General features: G+C 39.9%; 1 protein-coding gene across 15 annotated transcripts in view; it reads right to left on the reverse strand.

The window, feature by feature from the left end:
- The window catches only part of RALGAPA1 (Ral GTPase activating protein catalytic subunit alpha 1), a 131,390-nt gene that overhangs the window by 18,952 nt on the left and 86,854 nt on the right, over positions 1-25,584 (reverse strand). For 8 of the 15 annotated variants that reach the window (XR_015950506.1, XR_015950507.1, XM_035109311.3 and 5 more), the window contains 6 exons: positions 20,185-21,049; positions 18,179-18,250; positions 16,440-16,578; positions 14,305-14,460; positions 6,820-6,978; positions 5,386-5,513 (listed from right to left, as the gene is read on the reverse strand). Coding sequence is in view for 11 of the 15 variants with exons in the window: in XM_035109311.3 (XP_034965202.1) it covers positions 5,386-5,513; positions 6,820-6,978; positions 14,305-14,460; positions 16,440-16,578; positions 18,179-18,250; positions 20,185-21,049 (1,519 nt within the window). In the remaining 4 variants the exon portion in view is untranslated. The remainder of the gene's footprint in view (positions 1-5,385; positions 5,514-6,819; positions 6,979-14,304; positions 14,461-16,439; positions 16,579-18,178; positions 18,251-20,184; positions 21,050-25,584) is intronic. The other 7 variants (XR_015950508.1, XR_015950509.1, XM_035109320.3 and 4 more) reach the window with 1 other exon arrangement.

Consider the following 25,584-nt stretch of genomic DNA (forward strand, 5'->3'; position numbering starts at 1 on the left):
TAAATGTGCAATAATTTGATTACATTTCTATTTAATATTGTAATGATCAAGAATACAAAATAGTGATTTTATTAGGAGAGAAAGCAGTAACAATGCACAGCAAACCATCATTTAGGACTGTGTCACAGTATCTATGATAAGCTGCATATTGGTTTAAACTAATGCACTATATGCCTCCAGGGAACGGCAGGTTCAGAGACTGGATTTTAACATCAGAATCTATCCATTAATCTTGACTTAAATATAATCTACCCTGCTGTAAAAGGAAGAATGGGCATTCAATGAATTACCATTATGAAATACAGCATTAATATATTTTCTCAATAATTTGAGCAGAAACTGTACTTTGACCACTGCTTACTCTTTCTAACCCTCTAAAATATGGATGACTAACCTGTGGATGTTGTTGGACTAGAGTTCCCACACCACTGGCCATGCCAATGGGCCATGAGGCTAATGGAAACTGGAGTTTAACAATATCTAGCAGGTTCCAGGTTAGCTACCCCAGTTTAAACCAAACAGATGGAGTGGATGTGAAACGTGAATATTAGCACAGACTATCCAAGCTCTGCCACTAAGCATAAAACCGTATGAATTACAGTTAAACATGAGTAAATCTATGTAGGCTTAATCAGATGATAACTTTGAACATCTGTGCTTCTCCCAAAATATGTTTAAGGATCTTGTGTGAGCCAACTCCAGAGGACCATTCCCTCTACCACAAATATTTTATTGTTTTCACTTATTTCTGCAAGAAGCAACAATCAGTATTCAACATTTTCACATGAAACTGAAGAGCTGGGAGATTAAAGACCAACGTAAGAACATAATTAATATTCTACAGCTATAGATTCAGAACTTCGCAACAGTATTTGCGTTTAACAGGTAGCACTCTATGGATCCTTCTGTAGGTAATGCAATGGCAAAACCAGAGTGTAAACATTTAAAGGTTAATCTACATTTAATTATAAGGCTATTAATGGAACTTTGCTCCACTCACAAAATCCTTATGCCCTGTGTCCTTTTATGATTATTGTAATTGGTTATTATCGTTTATGTGTGTATGTGTATGTATAAAACGATTAACATACTTTAAAAGCCTTATCAGGCAGCTGTTGAAGTATTGCGCTTTTTTTTTTTAAATTAAAAACTGGTAGCCTCTATGGAAGAACAGTGTAAATATATCAACTCGAGATATTTCCCCATCTTCCTTGGAGCACCAATTAGCAAAGCGACCCCCTTTCCCCCTCCTCCCTAAAGCTGTCAAGCTGTTCAGAATAGTTTGTAACATGACAATAGTACTATTGTGAACAGGGTCTGGGCTTCCTTCCCACAGAGAGTTAAAACGGGCAGTTCCCGTTGCCCATGATTGGTGTCCAGTGAAACAATACACAGCCAGGTTTTATCAGCTCCACGCCAAAAAAGTGAAGCCAGGGAACCCAAGCCTTCATATCATGCTGAAACATATGCCAACCCGGCTGGCCCCAAAGGTTTATCGCTGAGAATCAGGATCCATCATGTCCCCTGTGAAATTTCACCTCACATACCTTCTGTGAAATGCATGGCTTTGCTGAAAATTGAACCTTTTCACAATTAGCAAGAACAGATGGATGGATGGAAACTGTGGTTTGACAACCAGAATTAAAAGATTTTAAAAGCCCATACTGGTAATAAGTAGAACTGCTTCAAGCAAAAGGGGTGAATCTGTGACCTTTGTCCTTTTTTTAAAATATATGATTATGTTAAAAGAAATACACTTTTAAAAAACAAACATCAAGTTCTAACAGCAATATTAAAAGGCAATAACAGTATTAAAGCATCCTATATTTTGCTGAAGTTTTCATGTGAAAAGTAAAATGAGCACCAATGCACATTTTAGATTATTCAAATGCTCTTAAAATGGTGCACTAAAATGCAGCACATTCATAATACATTATTTAGAAAATGTTCTATTCTGTTTTCTCTAAGCAACACTGGGGCAAAGCAGGTGTAATGATTTCTCATACAGTCAGTATTTTCCAAATATTGTGCCATTCCACCCTCAAAAAGATTTAAAACTAATCTAGTACAACCTTCAGTCTCGCACATTTCACTTTAGAAAAACCCTTGGTAATTGTAGGGATATTTGGATGTGGTGTTTAAGAAGAATAAACATTACAAAAACATGTTGAAATAAGGTTGTTGCTTTTTACACACACACAGACACACAATGCTTAGCAATGGAGCAAAGATTGCAGATCTCTACTTTGTGAATGGCAAATTAGATGAGTACAACGAATCAATTTTACTTCATTTTTTTATTCTTTAAAATATTTTGCTTTCTCAATTGAAAAACAAACAAACAGATTTTCTGCTTGTACAGCGGGGAGCACTCTGTGATTACTTTATTTATTTCTACCTATCTAAAATGTTTCATTCTGAGCACGAGCCATGGGAGACTGGGGGGGCGGGGGGCAGCAGAGGGGAGAGAATACAAAGCATAAAACATTTACGGGGCCCTTACCCAACAGTGCAGCAAGCACACACATACGGATAATCAATGTAGAAATCCCTAAATAATTGTAACAAGGCATAGGTGGACAATCTATATGGCAAGCATTAATACAAGAGTTTAAACCAATCACAAATGTCTACTCAATCAGTAGTCTAGTGCTTAAAATCAAAGGCATTTAAAGTGATGCTTAGGAATTAGTCATTATTAAAAACAAACAAAAAACCCTGCTCTTTCAACAGGTAACTAATAAATGGCTGAGACCAAGCCTACACTACACCTAAGGACCAATTGTTAGGCAGAACACTGCCTACCCATGCTCCCTAGTGCTGTATTTTACCTCTAATTGCATGATCAAGCCAATAAATTGGTCTCGAGGGACAAAAAAAAGGACTATAAAGTACCTACCATGACAAAACTGGAGGCTGCAAGAAAATGCACTTCAGAAACAAGTAAGGCATGACAAGACAAATGAAGAAGCGGTTTCAGAGCCTGAAAGACAGTCATCAATACTGACAGATTACTGTAATTCTGGCTGTCAGGGCGATCAATTTAGGCAGCATATGCCAATCAATATACTCTTGTAATTTACTGAACAGCATTAGGTACATAGTTAGCCAAGATGTGCCCAAGATAAGTCTCATACTACTTTTAATGAGCATAAATCACACAATTTATGCTTTGGAATCTCAGAACTATTTAGTGGGTATAAAATAGCTGACAGATCTATATAATTATTGGCACAAAGTAAGTCTAAATCTTTTTAGAATTTTCATTATTCTGAGGCTTACTATGATCACCTGTGATTCTATTTTCCCAAATTATCTCTATTTCTAGGTAACTGTGAAAAAGATATTGGTTATCAGTGTTTAAAATATATGTTTACAACTGCTTCATCTGCCCATAGTATTAAAAACCCACAGTGTTTCAATATCTGTTTTATAATCATAATCAGATGTAGAAATTAAAGCAAAAGAAAAGGAATAAATTAGATGAGTCGCTCAGCAAAAGCTGCAAGTAAAAACTCTTGCATGTGACAATCAATTATCAGGATGGCCACATATTAGGTATCACATTATGTTTAAAAAGATAAAGGTAAGGACCCCTGAAAGTTAAGTCCAGTTGCGAACGACTCTGGGGTTGTGGCGCTCATCTCACTTTACTGGCTGAGGGAGCCGACGTTTGTCCAGGTCATGTGGCCAGCATGGCTAAGCCGCTTCTAGCAAAATCAGAGCAGCGCACGGAAACACCATTTACCTTTCCGCCGGAGCGATACCTATTTATCTATTTGCACTTTGACGTGTTTTTTCGAACTGCTGGGTTGGCAGGAGCAGGGACCGAGCAACGGGAGCTCACCCCGTGACAGGGATTCGAACTACTGACCTTTTGATCATTGCTTTTGTTTTTTTTACGCATTTTGTGCTCTCATTTTGTATTTTTATGTTGTGAGCCGCCTTGTGATCTTTGGATGAAGGGCGGTATACAAATTTAATAAATAAAATAAATAAAATTGTGGGGGGAAATTAGCTTATTAGCAAAATTACTTGAGTTTTAATAAGATAAATGAAGTTGAGCAGATTTACCAAACTATTTTATGTGGCATTACTAAGGCATAGACAGGTTCCTCTAAGAAGGTAGGTAGAAGGAAAAACACAACTCCACAGATAAGCAGATACATGCAGGTGTATTTTATAATGTATGTTGGTTATTTCTAAGCAACTTTCTCTTATGTTTTAGCTCAGCAAGAAGAAGAAGAAGCACATCCTGGCCTCCCTTTACCCATCTCATTCATCAACAACATGGCAGATAATGTCCTCCCATACCCATTTTCCTGGAGTCACCAAGTGAAATCCAACAGCGTTTGTGCGCGCGCAGATAAGCTTCTGCTGATGCACTAGGAATTCTTCTTCCTCTCCTGCCCTGTGCAGTCTTTTGAATGCATCTGAAATCTGCTCTGAAGATCAGGAGTTGGATGCAGATTTGGGGGAGGGGATGCTGTGGGGTCTGTGTGTGTAGATTTTTGTTTGGGGGCAAGAAGGATGATGAAGTTCCATTGTGAGAGTGGAAGTCTTCTCACTTGAGACCAGATTTCTCCCATTAATGTGAATGCAGTCTTACTGCTGTACATAGGGTGCAAGACACCTGCCTATTTTAATCAACATTTCCTTTACAAAGTATACGGTATTGGTTTTAAATGAACTGACCTCATGCTTTCATTTCAATGTATGCTGATTTGCTATTGAACACTTCCTGAACAAAATAGTACCACTGTTTCCAGACTTCTCTACAAAAAATATGCAGTCATGTTGGTGTTATAACAGCTTAACATCCCATGTGTGTCAAACAATCATGCACAGACCTCTCCTCGGTCAACAAAAGTACAGTTTAGAATTATGAGAATGAGTGTAGTCTTCCCTAGTAACCTTGTTACTCTGGCATGGGTGTGAGGAGTTTAGTGGTACATCTAAACCAGTTCACTCTTTCTTTGGTGGGTGGGAAAACACTGCAATTCCTTTTGCATCAGAGAATTAAAATGGCACAATCTTTTCCCCCAATGACAATTTGCCTAACAAAAGGAGAAGGCTATTGTTATAAAATTAGTATTACAGGACAAAATATGTCAACAGTACTTCTACTACAAACCTATCTTTAAGTACTGTTAATGCATTAATCCAGTTGAGCTCTATATTTTATTTCGACTGAATATTTTGTTACCCTTGTGCTTTTGCTTTTTGTTTTCTTCACAAATCCCCTGCACTTATTGAACTCTTCAATATCAATCATGGGGTGAAGAATAATCCTTGATGGATTTATTGAAAATAAGTCCCACTGTGTTCGTGGGGTCTACTTCCGGGTAGATGTGCACAGGATTGTAGTCTTACTTAAAAGGATACAAGTTTTGGTATAATGGAATGAGTGACTTCAGTGCTCTGCTTGCGTTTATAGCTGTTGCACGAACCATAATAGGAAGAATTTTTCCATTCACAATAGCACCATCAAACAATGGACCAAAGAATGGGACCTGAATCATGAAATTGAGAAAGCCGGCCATTAAACCATTCTTTTCTACAACAATTAGCAATCAGCATTAACAAAGGATTGCTCAGCTAGATCATTCGTCTCACCTTCAGTTAATCATAGTAGTTATTCAAAATACTCTAAGAGTTGCTGCACCTTATAAAAGTATACCGATATGATCACTTGATATTATCAGCAAGAAATAATCCTTCTCCTTATTTTGCTTTAATAACCATTTGAATAATTTACCTCATTCAGGCTTAGTTTAATGCCAAAACCAAATAATGATCACGAATGCCATGTTCTTGAAGGTCAAAGTCTGAGTGAGACTAGAGAAGGGGAACATTTGCTGAAGGGATATGATTAGTTTGAAAGAAAATTGCTAATATAAGTTTACGGCCCGATGTTCATTAGAGCAATCTTAACATACAACTAATGAGCAAGCAATCACAATCACCTGTTGGGATATAGATGCATGATGTAAAAAAAGAGTCCTGATTTAGCATGGTATGGCACACATTTATGCTGTATGCATCTGCTAAGTATATAGGTTCTGACCCAGGAATATACCCAACCAGCACTGGATTGGATCTATCCGGTCACCGAAACGATGGTAGGTGCTATCATGTTACAGCCCAAACCATTTGTTGAATACTGTGCCAAGAATCCTTCTCGTCTTTAACATTCCTGCACAAATCTCTGACATCTATGCACAGAAGCCTGGTTTAGACATACATTTCTCAGCTGGCTAAACAATAGTGTAGCAGCAAGGAGTGAGCATTTGGGCACCGTGCTCTCCTTTTACTTCTTCCCCTGCCTCCTCCTTTCATCGGTGCACTGGTCCTGGTTAGTTTAAACTAAAGTCTCCCATGATGTCTGAAATGGGAAACTCTAATTGTAAATTTACTAACCAGGACCTTAAAGCACTATTTGAATGCAGTTCCCCTTTCTACTTCTTACACAGGCCTAACACACCGCTCGCTATATACTAAATGGCGTAGTACATAATTCTAGAAGCTACTATCCCCTTGGGTTATAGCCATTTGGCTCTGCTGAGACACCAGCTCCTTTGGGCTTCTCCTCCATGAACTGTTTCCATCTAAGTTGATAATTTTGTAACACTAACAACTAGGGCAAGAAATTGCTTATTTTCCTTTTCTCTCCCCATCTCCTTTTCCTCTTTTGCCATTTTTAAAAATATTGTAAAAGTCTAGGCACTGCCTTGTTTGTTTTTGCTCTTATATAAACCACTCAAGAGATTATCCTGAAGAGCAGGGTAAAACTACATTGAATAATAAAAAAAAGCTTACTTCTGGTTTTTTCATAATCTGGATACTGAACATATAATTCTTCATTGGATATATAACAATGAGCACATCTCCGAACTCAGTAGGAATTATTCCTCTTCTGTAATCTCGCGTATGTTCTGACCAGACAATGTGAACTTCATCATTTCCTAAATGTCTTAGCTGAAACAAGAAAAGTAATAAACTCATAAATACAGAATACTTTAGGTGGTAAATTATATTGCAAAAGTATGTAAGAATCTGAAAAATCACTAAACTAAGAGTATGGAACCCATTTTAGATTGAAATCAGACTCATTTTAAAACTGGAACAAAAAACTATTTCAAGATGAGGAGAGACCTTTAAAAATCAGACGTGTCAGTTTTAAACAATCTAGTTGCTCACAAGTTCTTCAGCTAAATATCTCATTCATTCAGTTTAATTTGTCAGCTTTCACTGTTTACCTATCATGAACTAATGGAGAAAATACTTCTCATAGACAAAACCTTTGAACCTTAACTCTAGCAGTGAAATCCTACACATATTTACTAATAATTTACTAATAAGGAAACCACATTCTCTCATCAATGGGATATTCTCCAAAGTAAGGATTCCAGCCTAGAGCAGTTTGCATTAAATATTGTATTTTAGAATGTTGCCGTTTAATTGATTTCACACTCACAAGAATCATAACTGATTGTCACCTATTCTAAGAAAGTCTCCAGCGCATACAATTGATTTCCTAAGGTCCTCTAATGACTGACATAAGACAGTTTCTTGCCTTAACAATTACAAAACTTTGCAAGAGTTATTAGGTTTGTTATGAGCATTCTTATCCAAAATATGGAAGTGAAACAATTTTGAATAACAATGATTTGTGAGTTGAACTTTGCTTCTAAGAATTAAAATTTTACTAGTCTCTCTCCCTCTCACGCATAACGTGTGTGTGTGTGTGCGTGTGTGTGTGTGATCTCATGAAACCAAATGTTGGAACATTCAGGTTACACAAAAGAAAGTACCTTTTCACAAACAGCATAGTTGGAATTGATCCTTGCCAGCTGCATTCAATGTAGAATTTGCATGTTTATATAATAGGGGATGAGCCCCACTTGTACCGCTCAGCAACTCTGCCTACCCGCCAACGCCTCCCTTTACACCAGGGGTCAGCAACCTTTTTCAGCCGTGGGCCGGTCCACCGTCCCTCAGACCATGTGGTGGGCCGGACTATATTGTGTGTCTGTGTGTGTGGGGGGAATGAACGAATTCCTATGCCCCACAAAAAACCCAGAGACACATTTTAAATAAAAGGACACATTCTACTCATGTAAAAACATGCTGATCCCTGGACTGTCCGTGGGCCGGATTGAAAAGGCGATTGGGCTGCATCCGGCCCATGGGCCTAAGGTTGCCTACCCCTGCTTTACACCTTGCCCAATCCTTTCTCGTGTTATAACTCGCTCGCTCGCACAACCCTTAAACTTTCTCTCCTTCATTCCCCTCCACAACTAGTGACGAGGATGACAGTGCTGGCAGTGTGGGGAAGATGCGGGTGAAAGGAAGACACGTGGAGGCAGCGATAGGGAGAGAGCATGACTGGTGCTCTGGGAAAGAAACAAAGAAAAGCTGCATTCTAAAAAGCAACCTCTTTTCTCTCTGCCTCTTATCAGCAGCCGACTCCTTCACCCTCTGGCCTGACCACCCTCTGGCTGGTGCTGGCAGGGGGAGCAGAGGAAGAACCTGTCTCCCCTTCATTCTCTCCCCCCCCCCCGCTGGTGGCAACAGGGTGAACAGCAGCACAGAAGAGCAGGATGTTTGCTGGGGAATTGCCCTGGACTGTCTTGGCTGTTCCATTGGGATCCTGGTGCTGGGGGTAGGGAGATTTAACCCTTTGACCTTCCTGTGCTCCTGATCTCAGTCGAGCCCCCTTTACCCGCTATTTGCATTAGAAAAAAAAAGCCTTCCACTGGAATTTTCCCGATGCAAATATCAGGCACAGGTTCCCTATATGGACTGGGACTGCAGGGAGGAACAAATGCTAAAAGCCCCCTTACCCTGGGTTCCAAGGTAAGATTTAAGGTAGCAAATGGAATTTTATCAGCCCAGGCCAAAGGGTACCTCCAGAAACTTAAGAGGAAGAGAAGGAAACAATTGTGGAACTTTCTGCCCCAGGAGGTTCACCAGTTGCCCTATTTACTAGTTTTCAGAAAGCAGGTTTTATTTCACTTTGTTTTTATATGATGCTGGTGGATGTTTCAATCTGCAGTTATTTAGTCTAAATCTGACTTGTATGATACACAAGTTTTTGTGTAGCTGTTGTCACATTACTAAGTTTTTGTTTTTATTCTGTGGCAATTTTATTGATTCTGTAAAATCAACAACACTTAATAGCAACATCAGCAACAAGAAACAAAAACACAAGCATCTTACAAGATGTTCAGATGTTGAAATACTCAGTGTTTGGGGAAGATTGTTGAATTTGTTGTATTTGTCTTCTGGACTGCGGCTGGGTACTATCTAATTGTGGTTGTAGTCAATGCCTCTTTGCCCTGACTAAGTACAATTTGGCAACAAAACAGGGCTGCCTCTGCCACCACCACTACTACTTTTCTTTTATAACTTCTCTTTTCACCATTCATAGTTCTTTCTGCAGGAAGGGTTGCTACCATAATGTCCAGTGTCTGTGACTATTGTAGGTAGAATGGTAATATACAACAATGAAGATTAGTTTAACTATTTCTTCTGCTACAGCACAGGGTTACAATTTCTACTCCATCACTGAACAAACCAACAAATTGGAAAAGCAGAGATATCTGAAATTTCATTTTAAAAAATCGAAATACTTTAAAACATTCTTACTTTATAGCCATCACCATGTGTCAGCTTTCCTAATAAGTTTATGTTAACTGAATACAAAAGAAATGTGAAATAAATATAACCAGAAGGGACGATCAAATCTAATTTGATACATTAATGTCATATGCTGTACATGTTACAATACCAGCCAGAGTTAATACTAAGCTGCAGGCTATACTGAGATTTCCAAATGGCAGATTGTTCTAAGTGATACGAAGTATAATTGAAGTAATAAACGATAGTAAAAGCAAAGAACACTGGCAGGAAGAATTCAAGTATTTACTTAAAAAAATTAAACAAGTTAGTTTTGGAAAGAGAAGACAACTGAAATAATGCAGGGCTCAATTTACAGAAAGTTCCTTTTATTTATCTATTGCATTAACCCTTGAACTCTTGCCAGAATTACCAGTAATGTGTAGAACCTACTGATCTAAAGAACGGATGAGAAAAGACATTACAACTTCCTGAAGGCCCTGAACTAGCTAAGGGTTTTGCTTTTGTAATTCCAGTTCTGACTTCAGGAAGCCTTTCCCGTGCTAAATTGCCAATCTCCTTTTAATACCAGGGTAAAAGGTAAAGGTAAAGGACCCCTGGCAGTTAAGTCCAGTCGTGAACGACTATGGGGTTGCAGCGCTCATCTTGCTTTACTGGCCAAGGGAGCCGACGTTTGTCTGCAGGCAGTTTTTACGGGTCATGCGGCCAGCATGACTAAGCCACTTCTGGCGAAACCAGAGCAGCACACGAAAACGCCGTTTACCTTCCCGCCGGAGCGTTACCTATTTATCTACTTGCACTTTGACATGCTCAGATATGCAAGGCATGTAGTTTACTTCTAAAGATAAAATCGCTTATACTCAAGGGTGGTATTCATTTAAGTTTTACTCGTAAGAGGCCCATTAAAATCAATGAATAAGGTTCATTAATTTCACTGGGTCTACTCTTAAAAAAACTTAGTTGAGTACCATCCCAAGTGTGCATGATTTGAACCAGAGGTCCTGATTCTCCACTCAAGGTGTGTGCAGACTGATTGTGAATATTCAGCAACTAGGGAAGCAATTTTTTACATGAATGATTCTGTCTTCACTTGTACCCTGTTATTCAAATCTGATAACTAGGCTGTCTAGAATTCAGCCCCATCGAGTCTCTAAAACCTGAAATGTACATTCAATCACAGAGTCCTCTTAAGAGTCACCATTTGACTGTACCTGAGTAAGTTTTATCCATGCACCTTGGAAACAAGATATTGCTTATGCAGCTTCACTAGCTCCTTGTCTTTAGCTGTGTGAGCAGTGAAAAAGGCTCCAGCTTCAGAAATGAAGCTATGCTTTCATAACCTTGTGTAAGGAATTTGGAGTGGATGATGCAGTGTATAGAAAAGATTACGGGCTTGGATGGCTAGGCAGCAAACACACCCATGCTCCTAAATTGCAGCTGATATGACTGAGATGGATAGTCTTACGGTTTTTGGCTGCCTCGTGTGGTGAGCCACTAAACCACAGGTTGGAGCATCTACATGGGCAGTGAACTATAGAACTAGTTTGCCTACCTAGTATGGCCACTGGATCCTCATGGACAAGAAAGCAGGAAAGATGTTTCCTGCTCCAGTTAAACCTTGCAGAAATAACAATGTATTTGATGGGTTTCTGTATTCTTTGGTTGTTTTTTTGATCCTGTCTTGTTCTTTGAGTCTTATCTTCTGGCTTCAACATTTAACTGTGAATTCCTTTCTCCTGGTTCATGACTCTGAGATGAGTCATGAACCACTACTTATGGCTCAGCCTTGACACAATAATTTTCACAGGAGAGTATCATATATGAGATGATATACGAAAACCCGGCCTGTGGTGTTAGATCTGTGATGGCTGTTCCACAGAATGAAAGGAAGGGGAGAAAGACAATTCCATCCTTATTCAAAGATGAAGCTCACTAGAAACTACTTTATTATTACTATTTTAAGGAAAAGTTTGACTGAAAATGTTTCAAAAGAACAAATATGGAAGCAAGAATGCTTCTATATCTATGTTATTTCTTAAAAATAAGGACTGATTTTGCAGGCAGAAAAAAATATAAGAGCATAACCTAGAGTGCACTGAAATCAATGTTATACTGAAATTAATAGAACTTATGCCTTGGATTAAGTCCCATTTATTTCATGAAGAATTAAGTTTCACCCCCAGTTCAGAATTGCTAGCTACAAGTAGAAGCTGTGACCTACACACAGTCATAGGCCACTGTCTACAACTTAGCTCCAAAATGTGGAAAATAACCTACATGAACATCTAGTACATGGGGAAAAGGGGCCAAAAGTAAAAGCTTGGCTTCATTTATGGTAGCCCATTCATGAAGTGTTGCACAACAGAAGCTGCACAGGACTGGTTTGGATTATAAGAAAGAGCCACAGTGAGCCTCAGGCTTGTATGCTTCCTCCTCCTCTGGCACAACAGTTTGAAAGAGTTTGTAAGTTTTCTCCTCAGTGTTAGACTGACCCTTGACAAACTGGTTAAACTTAACTATGATTAGTTGAAACAAGCCAGATTCAAGCCATTGTTCCAACTAACCAGAGTGAAGGTTGATCACAGCTTAGGGTTTGGATGACATGTTGAACAGAGGTCATTTTGAAACACAGAAATGTAAAATCATCTAATGGCTATGCCAGAGGAAGATGGTGCAAACATACAGCAAACTGAGGCTTGTTCTTGTAAGGTTAAACCATGGTTTACTGTTTCATATCTTAATGCCAACCAAGGCCTGAATGTACTTTATGAAGTGTTGCCTAGATTGGAGAAGGTCATTTTGAACAGTTTAAAAAAAATATTTCAGGATACCAATGAAAATTTTTAAAGAACGAAGTCTATAAAAAATAATAATACAGAAAATTATTTACAAGATGAACATAAAATGAAGAGTCATCAATAATTGAAGCTAGCCAGAGGCATAGCTATTTCTCTACACTAACTGTTGACGATCTAATTCAATTACAAGTATTAAACTCCACGCTGAGGTCAACTGGCCTCACTTCCTCCAATATTACACTTCAACCAGCGCCCATTAATGTGTCTGCTGAATGGATTAGCACATCTGAAGATATATGTACAGAATAGAGGGGGCACAGTTTAATGATAGCCAATTGTTCATTTGTAATAGGGCAAATGTTCAAGGTCTCAACTTATTACCACTAATGTGGAATTTATTAAATTTAAACAAGAAAAAAAATACCAATGGTGCAGAGCAGTTTATTCTTAGGGGGTTTGAAGATAGCTGGTACTTGCTGATCATAGAGGTTGGATGCAAAGACATTTAATTATTGCATACCTATATATTTAAATGTTTCACGTTACACATTAGATGTTAAGGATGAAGGATGCTTCCTCTGGCTACTCTGTGGGACATCAATTTCTAAATATCCTGGATTTTCCAGTTTTATGATACCTTGGAGGTCGATAAAGAAATGGGTGGATAGTCTGGAAACAGTTCTCTTTCATACCTTTAAACATATGTTGCTTCAAGCAAGTTATACTGACCAACTTAGCATATGACCCCCTCAGCTGACAGGTATAATTAACTTGTTGAATCCTATCCATGATCAACATAGGGGATTGCAATTATTCCTCATGAAAATTCAATTCAGAATGGGGGGGGGGTTAATGTTTCTGCTTGTTATTATGCTATGTATCTCTGTATTTTTATACTGCAAACTGCCCCATGATCCTCGGATGAAGGGAGGTCTAGTACATTTCTATACCACCCTTCATCTGAGGATCACATGGTGGTTTACAGAATAAAAACTGTGTGTATGATAAAGTCTGAGTTGATTAAGACCCAACCTTGTCCTTTGTACATATTCCCTATCACTACGACAAATAGCTGAGCGAAATCTTTAGATGGGCCCCAATAGATCACTGAGATGGTTGAACTTAACTGTAGCCCTATCCTAGAATCTCATGAATTGAGGAGTAGGGCTGTGCTTGCAGGACATTCCCCCTCTTTTGCATTGCTATCATTCAGCACTGCCACCCTCCATATATTGGGGGTGGGATCTGAAGAAGAAAGCCTGCTCTGCAGCACATGTGTAGACTCTCCTATGTGATTTAGAACTCTAAGTCATTGTGGTGGCAAATAGGGCAGGAAACAATATTCATACCACCCTTCTTTCGTCTTCCAATATATGTGGAAGTCTTACACTGCTAAGAGCAGCAGTGTGTGTGTGTGTGTGTGTGTGTGTGTGTGTGTGTGTGTGTATCTTACATATATCTTACACATATCTCTCTCACACACATTAGGAATTCATGTGTGAAAGAATAAATTCATGTATGCATGCTCAGGGTAGAAAGAAAGGACATCCTTTCAGTGTAATAGCTACAATGCACTACAGGGGCCTCTCTTATTGAAATGATCAGCTGAAACATGTAGGATCTTTGTACCAAAGCTCCTTTATGATAGGAAGCATCCTTTAAATTTATATCAGACTAGTATACTTCTTATCTAGAAGCACCAAGATACTGTATTGACTGTGATGAAATGTGACAGAATTGATTTGCCAACAGGTATGAACAGCCAAAAGGGCAGTAGGATCTCGAACCCTTGAAGAAATTATTTGTTCTTTATTCCCTGGTCTTATTATCAACCTAAAGAATAAGGTAATTTCAAAACACCTACCTTTTTTGTTAAGGAGTCATCTGAATCAGAAGGCATTCTAGTTGATACATGAAACATTACTTCTACAGTAGAGGTAGCAAAATATGGAGTGGTCAATCCAGTGCTTTTGTTTTTTTGCAACCCTCCCATAAAACCACAATGGTTTGTGAGGTTCACCTAAAAAGCACAGAAATCACCATCACATTAGAAAAAGCTTAATATCATGTCCCACACGTGCCTCTCAGAAAAGCATATAAAGCACTCAGATGTGAACTGATCCATTGTTACCACTTTACTGAGTTGAAGTACCAAAGGATCCTAATTAACCAGAAATAAATAGAAAGCCAACCAACTCTATACAAGCACAAGAGCACCCCAACATACTTGACACATTAGTACTTTCAATTTCAGAGCCTAGAGGAAAGAGGTTTTAGGAAGGAGGATGGCAAAGTTGTGGAAACACTATTCTATGGCATGTTTTAAATGTGAATTCTATGGTGCCAAATGATTATTCCTATTTGCACCATTAACACATGTATAGAGACAGAAAATAGATGGCATGAGGCCTGCCTGATGGTTTAATATATCCCATTTGGCAAGAAGACAAGACCTAAGAGGCCAATGAAAGGATCACCTCCATGTGCCCGCAACAGGGCATGCCGTCACCTCATTCCGAAGGAAAAAGAATATATCTTATTTTAATACTGAACATATACACAGAAAAAGAAGAAATGGGAAGAAGAAATCCTTGGGAGCCATTGACTAGAACTGAACCTAATATTTGTTCAGCAGGCATGCTACTAGTTGAAGACTTGCCGTGTAATTTTTAAGGTTCTGTTGGTGGACTCTTTACAAGGCACCAAATGCAAATTGCATGCCTGGGTAAGGGACCTTGATTTCCCCCAGCATGCACTGACATAGCACTCTTGGTCAGGCCCAAACACTTAATGTAGATTACTACACTATATGGTGCAGATACACATTTGTGTGTCAACCTGTGTAGATGGGATCTGTGTGGGATGCAGATGTGGTTTGCCACAAAGAGCAGGGGACACTTCTTGGACACTCAGGCAGCTCTTGCGTGGCCACTGCAGAGTGTTTTTGCATCATTGATTTGTTTACTCTTTTTCTCTCTCCTAAGGCATGTTCCTAGCCATGCTCCTGATTACAGAGTCTGTATAATTCTGGCAAACCTTCAAATACACAATCACCCTGTATCTAGTTCTTCCAGGATTCATTTGGCCAGTAAATAAGGTTTCAGTTTAACTATCTGAGAACTTGGATGATTAAAACTATTAAGCTTTGAGGAACTTGAAAGAAACAAGGGGGGGGGTAGGGGACGGGACATGACACTGTAACCCTAGAGTACTGAAGAGGACTTTCCTCTGGTCTAATCTCCTCTGCAGTTAATTCCATCGCCACATCAACATACACTCAATTAAGTGTTCTAATGGCTGCGTTCAACTCTCTGGCTGTTGCCCTGCTGGTTCTTTCGTTCATGGCATGCAGTGTGCTACCTCAGGTTGCACTAGCACTTCTAGGTGCCAGAGATCCCAGCTGGAGGATAGCTACCCTTCAGCTATCCTCTTGTTACCCTATCTAGGGATAATGGTAAGATAGAGCAGATTTTCTTCCTACAATTACATGATGTTTTGGTCCTAGATTCTGAACAATCAGGACCAGTAAGCCAATCAGATACTATCTTCCCACCACTGGACATGAACTGGCAGATTTCACAGACACAATTGCTGGAAGTTACAGCATATTTCTGAGAGATTGTTAGAATGTTTGTGAAACCAACTTCCTCCTATCCCCAATTTCTCATATCCCACCATCCAATCAATAATTTTAAGGGGAAAGTGATCTGGGGAAGACTATGCATTCTTCCTTTTATATCACTTGGAGAGTCCTAATGGAGGGGGGGGGGGAATCCCACTTGGATAGCAACTGGCTGGTATCCTCGACTTTCCATTCTCCTGAAAGCTCTATAAACAACTTGTGAACCAGGCAGAATATCAACTCCTGGACAAATGTTCTAGCCTGCAGGCCACAAGAGTTCTTTCTCACCAGTCTTCGGATGAATTCCTCAGTTGGTACTATTACAATGGTAACATACAGTCAACCTGAATTAATACAAAGAACAATAAAAAAGGTACCTCCCAACCAAGGCCTGCTACAAAATCCTCATAGGCTTGGCTTCCTCCAGTATTAGTAAGGATGGAGTGTTTATCCTCTTGTCCCTCAGCAACATAAAATACTGCAATTTTGTGCGTCTCTCGGCTGTAAGACACAGGACTGCAATTACATAAGAATGCACTCTGAAGTCACTAAAAGGGGGCGATAACTGCGAAAAAAGCAGTGCTAGTAAGTCTTAAATGCTTTTTCTTCTAATATTTTTACACATCACTTCCTTTTTTCATTGAAGGTAGGTATGCTTATTAGATAGGTTTCCTGTAAATGCCTGCCTATATACAGCAAGCCTGCAACTTACAACGTGGTTACGTTCCAGGGATCACACCTAATGCCAAAATTGTGTATAATCAAAACACACTGGATTCAATGGTGGGTGGGACTGTTAAAGTCTTTCCCCCTGGGTGCATGCCCCCTTTCAATTTTTTTGCCAAGTTCATAAAACTGAACACTCATGTTAAATGTACTGTATTTTTCCGTGTATAAGAAGATGTTTTTTGCTTTAAAAAAAAAGAGGCAAAAATTGGGTGTCGTCTTATACATGAATGCAGAAGGGGGATGTGTGATTAATGGCAGCAGCAAGCAGGAGATTAGCAGCGGCGATTGGACGGGTGATTGGTGGCTGCAGCAAGGCCTGCTGATGATTGGCTGTGGCAAATGGGTAGGCGATTGGCGGCTGTGGCGAGGTGTGAGATCAGCAGTGGTTGTGGCAATAATTGGCAGTGGTGGGCAGGTGGGTGAGTGATTGGTGGAAGTGACCTCCCCCCCCCAAGCTAAACAACTTAATTTCTAAATTTTGAGTTAAAAAAATAGGGGTCATCTTATACCCGTACATGTGGGCGTCTTATACACGGAAAAATACGGTACTTAAGTTCATGTCTCAGAATAATGGTTCATATGCAGTTGCAATAGACAAATTAGAGGGTAACAGAGGTGTAAGGAAAATGCTGAGAAAGTTAAGAACTCTCTGAATTTACTCTTACCCAGGTTTCCTCAAACTCGGCCTTCCAGATGTTTTTGGCCTACAACTCCCATTATCCCTAGCTAGCAGGACCAGTGGTCAGGAATGATGGGAATTGTAGTCTCAAAACATCTGGAGGGCCGAGTTTGAGGAATCTAGTTGGCAGATATGAACACACAGATTTCAAAAGCAATTCCCCATGCATAGTAATTATCATTGAAGATATGAGTAGCCAATATGCTGAAATGCTACCTGTTTTGTTTATTGGTAAATTGTTCAATAAAAGTAGACTCTTAAAATAAAATAAAAACCTTTAGTACTCCTTAATTTGAGCAACTGCTCTCCAAAGGAATTATTCAGTCCTGAGGGAAATAGTTCTTCCATCGCTTCTTGGAATACTTCACCTGCAGTCAGCTCCATTCCCTTTAGAGCAATGATGACTTAAGCAATGACTTTATTCCACAGCTAAGAAATTAACTACTTTTAACTCTTTTTACAGCTATATGGCTTAGACCACCAATAAACTGAATTGAATTAAAATTAACTACAGTGCTAGAGGCATTGGCACCTCAATCCTAAAGACAATTGTTTAACAGTAAATCCTGATTTAAATGGAAATTGATAGACTTCGCACCCTGATCACAAACACCATTTCTTGAAACACATTTCTTGAAACTACAAAAGCATTTTCAACAATGAGATGATTTAACACAGATTAAAAAGAGTTCATAGCAGGTAACTTGCCATTGTCTTGAATCCAAATTTCTAAGTTCTCGAAGCAGCTTTTCATTTTTTTTCAGAAGATGAAAGCTTCTCCTAGATAAGGAAATATAACAAATGTTTTCATTGCCTGTGCAATGACAGATATAGGACAGCACAAGGCATTTTCAATTCCATTCATGCAATCTCCTACGGTTTTCTTGCCTTTTGTAAGACATTTTCCATATCAAAGATGAATAGATCTTTTAAAAATAATATATACATATAGTTATTTTTTTATCCCAGGTGGTCTTCTGCATCCTTGTTAGTGACTTGAACATAATCCCCACTTCATTCCCCTTCTTCCCATTTAATCTGGAGGGCTGAACAGGACTCCCTTTGGAGCACATAAAACCTGCTCTTTAGTAGGCCAGGCGATAACTGCTTAGTGATAAAAAGGTACTTCCATGCCAGCCAAAAAACACAACAAAAAACACTGAACTGTAGGCTGCAATATAACAGAGTAAGCAAAGCCGAGAGGTTCCCCCAGATTAGCTATAGAATTTTAAAAGCCTAATGATGTTACTGTAAAATAGCTATCTTCCACTTACTATTTGTACTTCTGGCACTGCTCATAAAACCTGTGAGCGGAGGACTCCTAAGAACAGTGCCAACAAAAGAGAATAGTCTGCTTTGACAAAAATAACATGTCAAGGAAAAGGAAAAGAAAGCGGTGGATCTGCTGCAGAAATTTTAGCTCACTCTCTCATAAAAAACAGTATGTTTTTAAATTGAGATTTCTAGATTTTTGTTCATACACTGATCCCCCAGGGAAATATTGTCCACAATAGATGGTTTAATAGATGGTTTAATTAAGTATCTGCTAACTGTAGTAAAACTCTTTCATTTTGGAACCTATGCAAAAGTACATAATTGTAAATGGAAAAAATGCTTTAAAATGTTTATTAGCTCTTGATTCATAGTCAAGATAACTATAAATCAAACAGAAGAAATGGCTGTTTTTTGTCTGCTGTGTGATTTCTGCATTCAAGGAACAGTCTGCAAAATTTTCTTATGCCATGATTTTACATATTGTTCCAGAAGCTAACACATAACCCCTCCTTAAAAATAATGACCATAAAAACAAACTGCTGACCCAAACTTTGAAATACGATCAGTCTTGACTAAGAATAAAATATGTTAAAGGTGCCATATAGGAGTTCAGACTAAGAACAAAGAAGGCAGTCCTCTATATAAATCCTAACCAAACTCTGTGAGGGGGGAATCAGTGCAACACAAAAAGCAAAATGATCTTCCTTCCTCTGCTGTCTATAGGGAGGCATGAAAATGATTTTCTGCCAGTCTGTTGCAAGTTTATCAGAACACTTAACTAAATTAAGCATTGTCAGAACATTTAATATCACTAAAAGCAATTATAAGCTGCCCTTTAACAAGACAAAACACAGTTAAATTTTAATGCGACAACTGTGGTGATGGTCACAACTTAAGATACCTTTAAAAGGAGATTAAATAAATTAATGGAGGAAAATGCTATCAGTGGCTACTAGGCATGACGGCCATTATGCTCCGTCCAGAATCAGAGGCAGCAGTTGCTGGAGAATAGCAGCAGCAGAAGGTCCTCATGCCCAGATCGGTTGACCACTGTGTGAAACAAGATGCCAGAATAGATAGGACTTTGGTCTCATCCTGCAACGCATTTCTGTTTTCTTCTTAAGACATTATGAGGCTACAGTACTTCAAAAAAAGGCAGCCCTGTATCTCCTTCTCCTTCTCCGCCCAGCAGCCCCCGCCCCAAGGTAACCTCTCATAATACAAAACATGCCGTCTTTGATTTACGCTACCCTTGCTCATTAGCATGGGAAAAGTCGGTGGGGTCAGGGAAGTGATGCTCTGTATTAGTTGAGGAGAACAAATGTGCTGCTGCTCTTTTCAGCAGCCACCACGTTTCTCTTATAACGTCAACTTCAGTTCTGAACAGTACAAACGAATGAGTAACTAGTCTTTAACAGTGAATAATGTTATCTTTTTACCTTTTATCCCAAGAATTCATTCCCAGAATACTAAGAAGCAATCTGCAATAGTAAAATGATGAAGAGGGCTTCTGTGGAGTTGGCTCATCCTGCTCCATAGCCTTCATATTTAAGTCATTGAAGTGCTTTTCAACAAAATCTCTCTCTTCCGTATGTTGCTTAAGGATTGCATTAATTACATCATGTTCCTGCTTCTCTGAAACACACAGAGGTTGAAGGGCAGGAACATTGAGCGATACACCTGTCCTCTGTAAGCACTCCGGGCTAGTGATTCCTACATATTGCAAGAGCTCATCAAGGACATCCTCTTCGTCCCTAATTGTGTCCCATGTTGGTACAGTCTCTCTACATCTTTTTTTTACCTGGAGTGCAATTCCATCCTTTACGCATACTTCTTCTACATACACAGTAGGTTCTGACACATCTTCTGGATTCTCTTGATGGGGTAGTGAGAGGACAAAAGAAGTTGGTTCAGATAAACCACAAAGAGGTGGAGGTCCATACAGAATGGCAGAATCCCAGGAATATTTGCCAGAGAGATCACGCACTATAATTCTAACATTTGAATTAGCTGATGCAAGCCCAGCAGACAAACCGCCTCCAGGCATGTTTTCTTCTGCTCGGATTTGTATACAGGAAACTAAAGTTGTTCTGTTTAACACAAAGAACTGCAGGTTGGGATTCTCAAAGAGCTCAGGAGAAAGTTCAAGGCTTTCACTGTAAGGATTGTCGTTGTTTTCACACACTTGACTCGTGAGCATAGCAGGTCCTCCACTCATGGGATAATGGCCTAAATGGTTTACCAAATGAGTGATCACAGTGCGAGCTGCCACAGAGATCAGTCCTTGTTGCATATGAGATTTTACTGAAAAACAAAGGGCAATAGATTAAGTTATATAGATTTTTTTTTAAAAAAAATGCTGGTTATGCAGAAAAGGAAACATTTCAGTCCGAGGAGTTCTGAGATGACCTGCGTGAAACCAGAGAACAATCACAGTGAAAAACACATTCCCCTTGGGATCATGTGCACTCTCAAGCAACAGGAACAAAGAAGAAAAGAAACACTTCGATGATCCAGTCTTAGGATTTCTGTGGCAAACAATAAATGCAAAACAGGCAGTGTTATGTCAATGATGCTGTTATTATTTATCATTTCAGAAGTGCCTAAACTTTACTAAATACCATACTCAGTCCCTGCTCAAGGATTACAACTGAAAATGCACAGCACAAAAAGAGAATGGAATGGAGAGAGAGAGAAAATCCACGCCCCAATTCTTAAAGTTACATAGCTGTTCTTATAATGGTTGGTTGGAATAGAAACAGTTCGAGGAAATGAAGCGCCAAATGGCAGCTGGTCTCTCACCCGAGCCAATTTCAATTGCCAGGATGTTTGTGTTATGACAACACAACTTTGGGAATGGTCACGGTTAATACATGTAGCGTAATTATCACCGTCTGTTCTCTCTACATTTCCTTTCCTTCTGGCTTAGGAATGGGTGGTGTGGTAAAGCGGCAGCCTCCTGGCAGCAGCACCACTGCCACATACCAGGACAGGGGTGGGGCAGAGGGGCAGTGAAGTTGGGGCAGTGCAGGTGCACCTGATAGGCTTGATGCCTTGCACTGATGCCTGCTTTTGCTTTTACCGTGCCCACACTTGCACCACCAGCAACTCAGGATAACATTTCAAATATCTGATGAAATGGACTCTTTCCCATGAAGTCTTATGCCGTAATAAATTGAGCGATCTTTAAGGTGCCACAAGACATGTTTTCCTGCAACGCTCCTAACGCTTCAGAATATCACTCTGCTGGTACCATCCACTTGCAGAAGACTTTTAATGGCACCAGACCATTTCCCAAAGGTTCCATACAATGCCTATTTAGATGACCATAAAAAATGCATCTAAATGATTATTAAACTACTGATGTGATGAAAACAATGTTATTTATACAGAGACCAAATTCTATTATTTTATTGTTTAATGACTTTATATGTTGCCCTTCAGGGCAAAGCCCTCCCAAAGAGATAGAGAAAAGAGAATTAGTTTCCTATACATAATAATAATAATAATAATAATAATAATAATAATAATAATAATAATAATAATTTATTATTTATACCCCGCCCATCTGGCCGGGTTCCCCCAGCCACTCTGGGCGGCTTCCAAAAAAACAGAAATTCTAAAATACAGAAATCCATCAAACATTAAAAGCTTCCCTAAACAGGGCTGCCTTGACATAGCAGGATAATTCACTTTATACACAAAAGCAGGGACATTATGCTTCCATATAATTTACAGAACAACCCACCAGGCAATGCTTCTAGTAAAGACCCCCAGTGACCTTCCTTTTACCCATCTACCTGTGAACCATTCTGCCATGCCTACATACCAATATTGTTTTTGGCACCTAGGTCACCCTACCCTGGCTCCACCTCCCTCCAGGAATATTCTGATGTCTCAGTCTATGTAACTTTATTCTAATGGATGGAAACATTTTGGAATTTCAACAGCACTTTCTTAGCCAGTGTTTAGACTAACTGACTTTCTGTTATCCAGAGCCCTTCCCATCTACACAACACACAGTAATCCAAGAGGCCATGGAGAATTATCTAAGAACAACAGAGGGGCTTCTTCATCCTTTCCCTCCGATGGCCTCAGTAATGATAGTTGTTAGCTAGAGGGAAGGAGGCTCTCAGCTGGAGCTGTACCAAAGAATGCTTCTTTTCCTTACGGTAGCCCCCAGCATTCCTGCAAATCGCTTTCAGAGAGTTGGGGAATCATTCCGAAAAGATTCTGCACACAAATAAAACAGCTGAGGCTTTGTGCAGAGAGTTCAGGAGGAGGAGTGGGACCTGGATTCAGCTCTTGTCCCTGACAAACAGCTGATTCACAGGATTTTAATATTGCTGAAGGGACACTGCATGCATGTGCTCCTATGGATTCAGATAAGGTTATGCCAAGCAATTCCCACTTTTTGGAAATTTTAATTTAAAACTTTGTCAAACATTTAAGCAGGAGTAACCAATTTGATACTCTCCAGAATCTATGGACTACAACTCCCATCATCCCTGGCTGAGGTTGATGGGAGTTGTAGTAAAAAACAGCTGGAGCGCTCCATGTTGCTTACTCCGATGTAAGATATTTGAATTTAACAATTAACTGTAACACAGAGATTATACTAATGGTACACTTCTAGGTTTCACAAACAGCTGTTTGAACCCTTGAATCCAAATGCATGGTGCCTTGAAAAGCACTGCCCATACTTCCATTTTTATGTACATTCTAATAGCAGACCTCTTGTTCAGAGGTCCCCAGATTATGGCCAGTGGGCCAGATACAGCCCGATGGACTGATTTATCCGGCCCATGGCGCCCCCCGCCGCCTGCTCTTAGCAGCGCAGCACAGCGCGTCGGCACACTTCTGGGTCGCTGGAGCACCGGAAATAGCTTGTGCATATGCGCAAGCATCATTTCCGGTTCACTTCCCAGTTGGAGGGGGCCTGTGCGCATGCGCACAAGCAATTTCTGGTGCTCCGGCGACCCGGAAGTGCGCCGGAAATAGTGTGTGCAGAGGCGCATGGGCACACGCTCCTGCGTGCTCCCCCGCCCCGCTGCGGAATCGGCGCTTCGGGCTCCGGCCCGAAGCGCGGTAAGTCTGGGGACCCCTGATCTTGTTGATTTTCTCCAATGATAATTTCCAAAAACTATGGGTGGCAAATTGCAACAAGGTTTCTTGCTTTATTTGTGCAGTTTGTGCATATTGTCAATGCATGACAGCTTCATGAGTCCATCTGATTTTTACTTTTCAATTTTACTTTTCAATTGAGTATACAAGGTTATTCAGAATTTGATTAAGCAAGTTGCTATCTCCATCCCTTCCTCAGGAGACTCATCTCTGTCCATATATATATCCTGAGGTCAAACTATTATAAGGTGGTAAGACCAAAACCTCACTTGGATGACAGAAAGGCACAATTGTCAAGCCAATTCTATGATTCTTTTCTTTTCCATTTTAAGCACTGGTTTCAATCAATGGAAACTATGTACTTGGGGTGGTTCCTGGAGATCTCTGTTCTTCAGATGTCACCCACTGATTTTTTAAAAAAGTGCAGCTCAGAGAGACAGCAAACACTTTGTTGTTTGTTGTTGTTTAGTCGTTTCCGACTCTTCGTGACCTCATGGACCATAGCACGCCAGGCACTCCTGTCTTGCACTGCATCCCGAAGTTTGGTCAAACTCATGTTCGTAGCTTCGAGAACACATTCCAACCATCTCGTCCTCTGTCGTCCCCTTCTCCTAGTGCCCTCAATCTTTCCCAGCATCAGGTTCTTTTCCAGGGAGTCTTCTCTTCTCATGAGGTGGCCAAAGTATTGGAGCCTCAGCTTCACGATCTGTCCTTCCAGTGAGCACTCAGGGCTGATTTCCTTCAGAATGGAAAGGTTTGATCTTCTTGCAGTCCATGGGACTCTCAAGAGTCTCCTCCAGCACCATAATTTCAAAAGCATCAATTCTTCGGCGATCAGCCTTCTTTATGGTCCAGCTCTCACTTCCATACATCACTACTGGGAAAACCATAGCTTTAACTATACGGACCTTTGTAGGCAAGGTGATGTCTCTGCTTTTTAAGATGCTGTCTAGGTTTGTCATTGCTTTTCTCCCAAGAAGCAGGTGTCTTTTAATTTCGTGACTGCTGTCACCATCTGCAGTGATCAAGGAGCCCAAGAAAGTAAAATCTCTCACTGCCTCCATTTCTTCCCCTTCTATTTGCCAGGAGGTGATGGGACCAGTGGCCATGATCTTGGTTTTTTTGATGTTGAGCTTCAGACCATATTTTGCGCTCTCCTCTTTCACCCTCATTAAAAGGTTCTTTAATTCCTCCTCACTTTCTGCCATCAAGGTTGTGTCATCTGCATATCTGAGGTTGTTGATATTTCTTCCGGCAATCTTAATTCCGCCTTGGGATTCAGCTAGTCCAGCCTTTCGCATGATGAATTCTGCATATAAGTTAAATAAGCAGGGAGACAATATACAACCTTGTCATACTCCTTTCCCAATTTTGAACCAATCAGTTGTTCCATATCCAGTTCTAACTGTAGCTTCTTGTCCCATATAGAGATTTCTCAGGAGACAGATGAGGTGATCTGGCACTCCCATTTCTTTAAGAACTTGCCATAGTTTGCTGTGGTCGACACAGTCAAAGGCTTTTGCATAGTCAATGAAGCAGAAGTAGATGTTTTTCTGGAACTCTCTAGCTTTCTCCATAATCCAGCGCATGTTTGCTATTTGGTCTCTGGTTCCTCTGCGCATTCGAAATCCAGCTTGCACTTCGGGGAGTTCTCGGTCCACATACTGCCTAAGCCTGCCTTGTAGAATTTTAAGCATAACCTTGCTAGCGTGTGA

Source organism: Zootoca vivipara, chromosome 1, assembly GCF_965207765.1.
Source record: "Zootoca vivipara chromosome 1, rZooViv2.hap1.1, whole genome shotgun sequence".
NCBI classification, from domain to species: domain Eukaryota; kingdom Metazoa; phylum Chordata; class Lepidosauria; order Squamata; family Lacertidae; genus Zootoca; species Zootoca vivipara.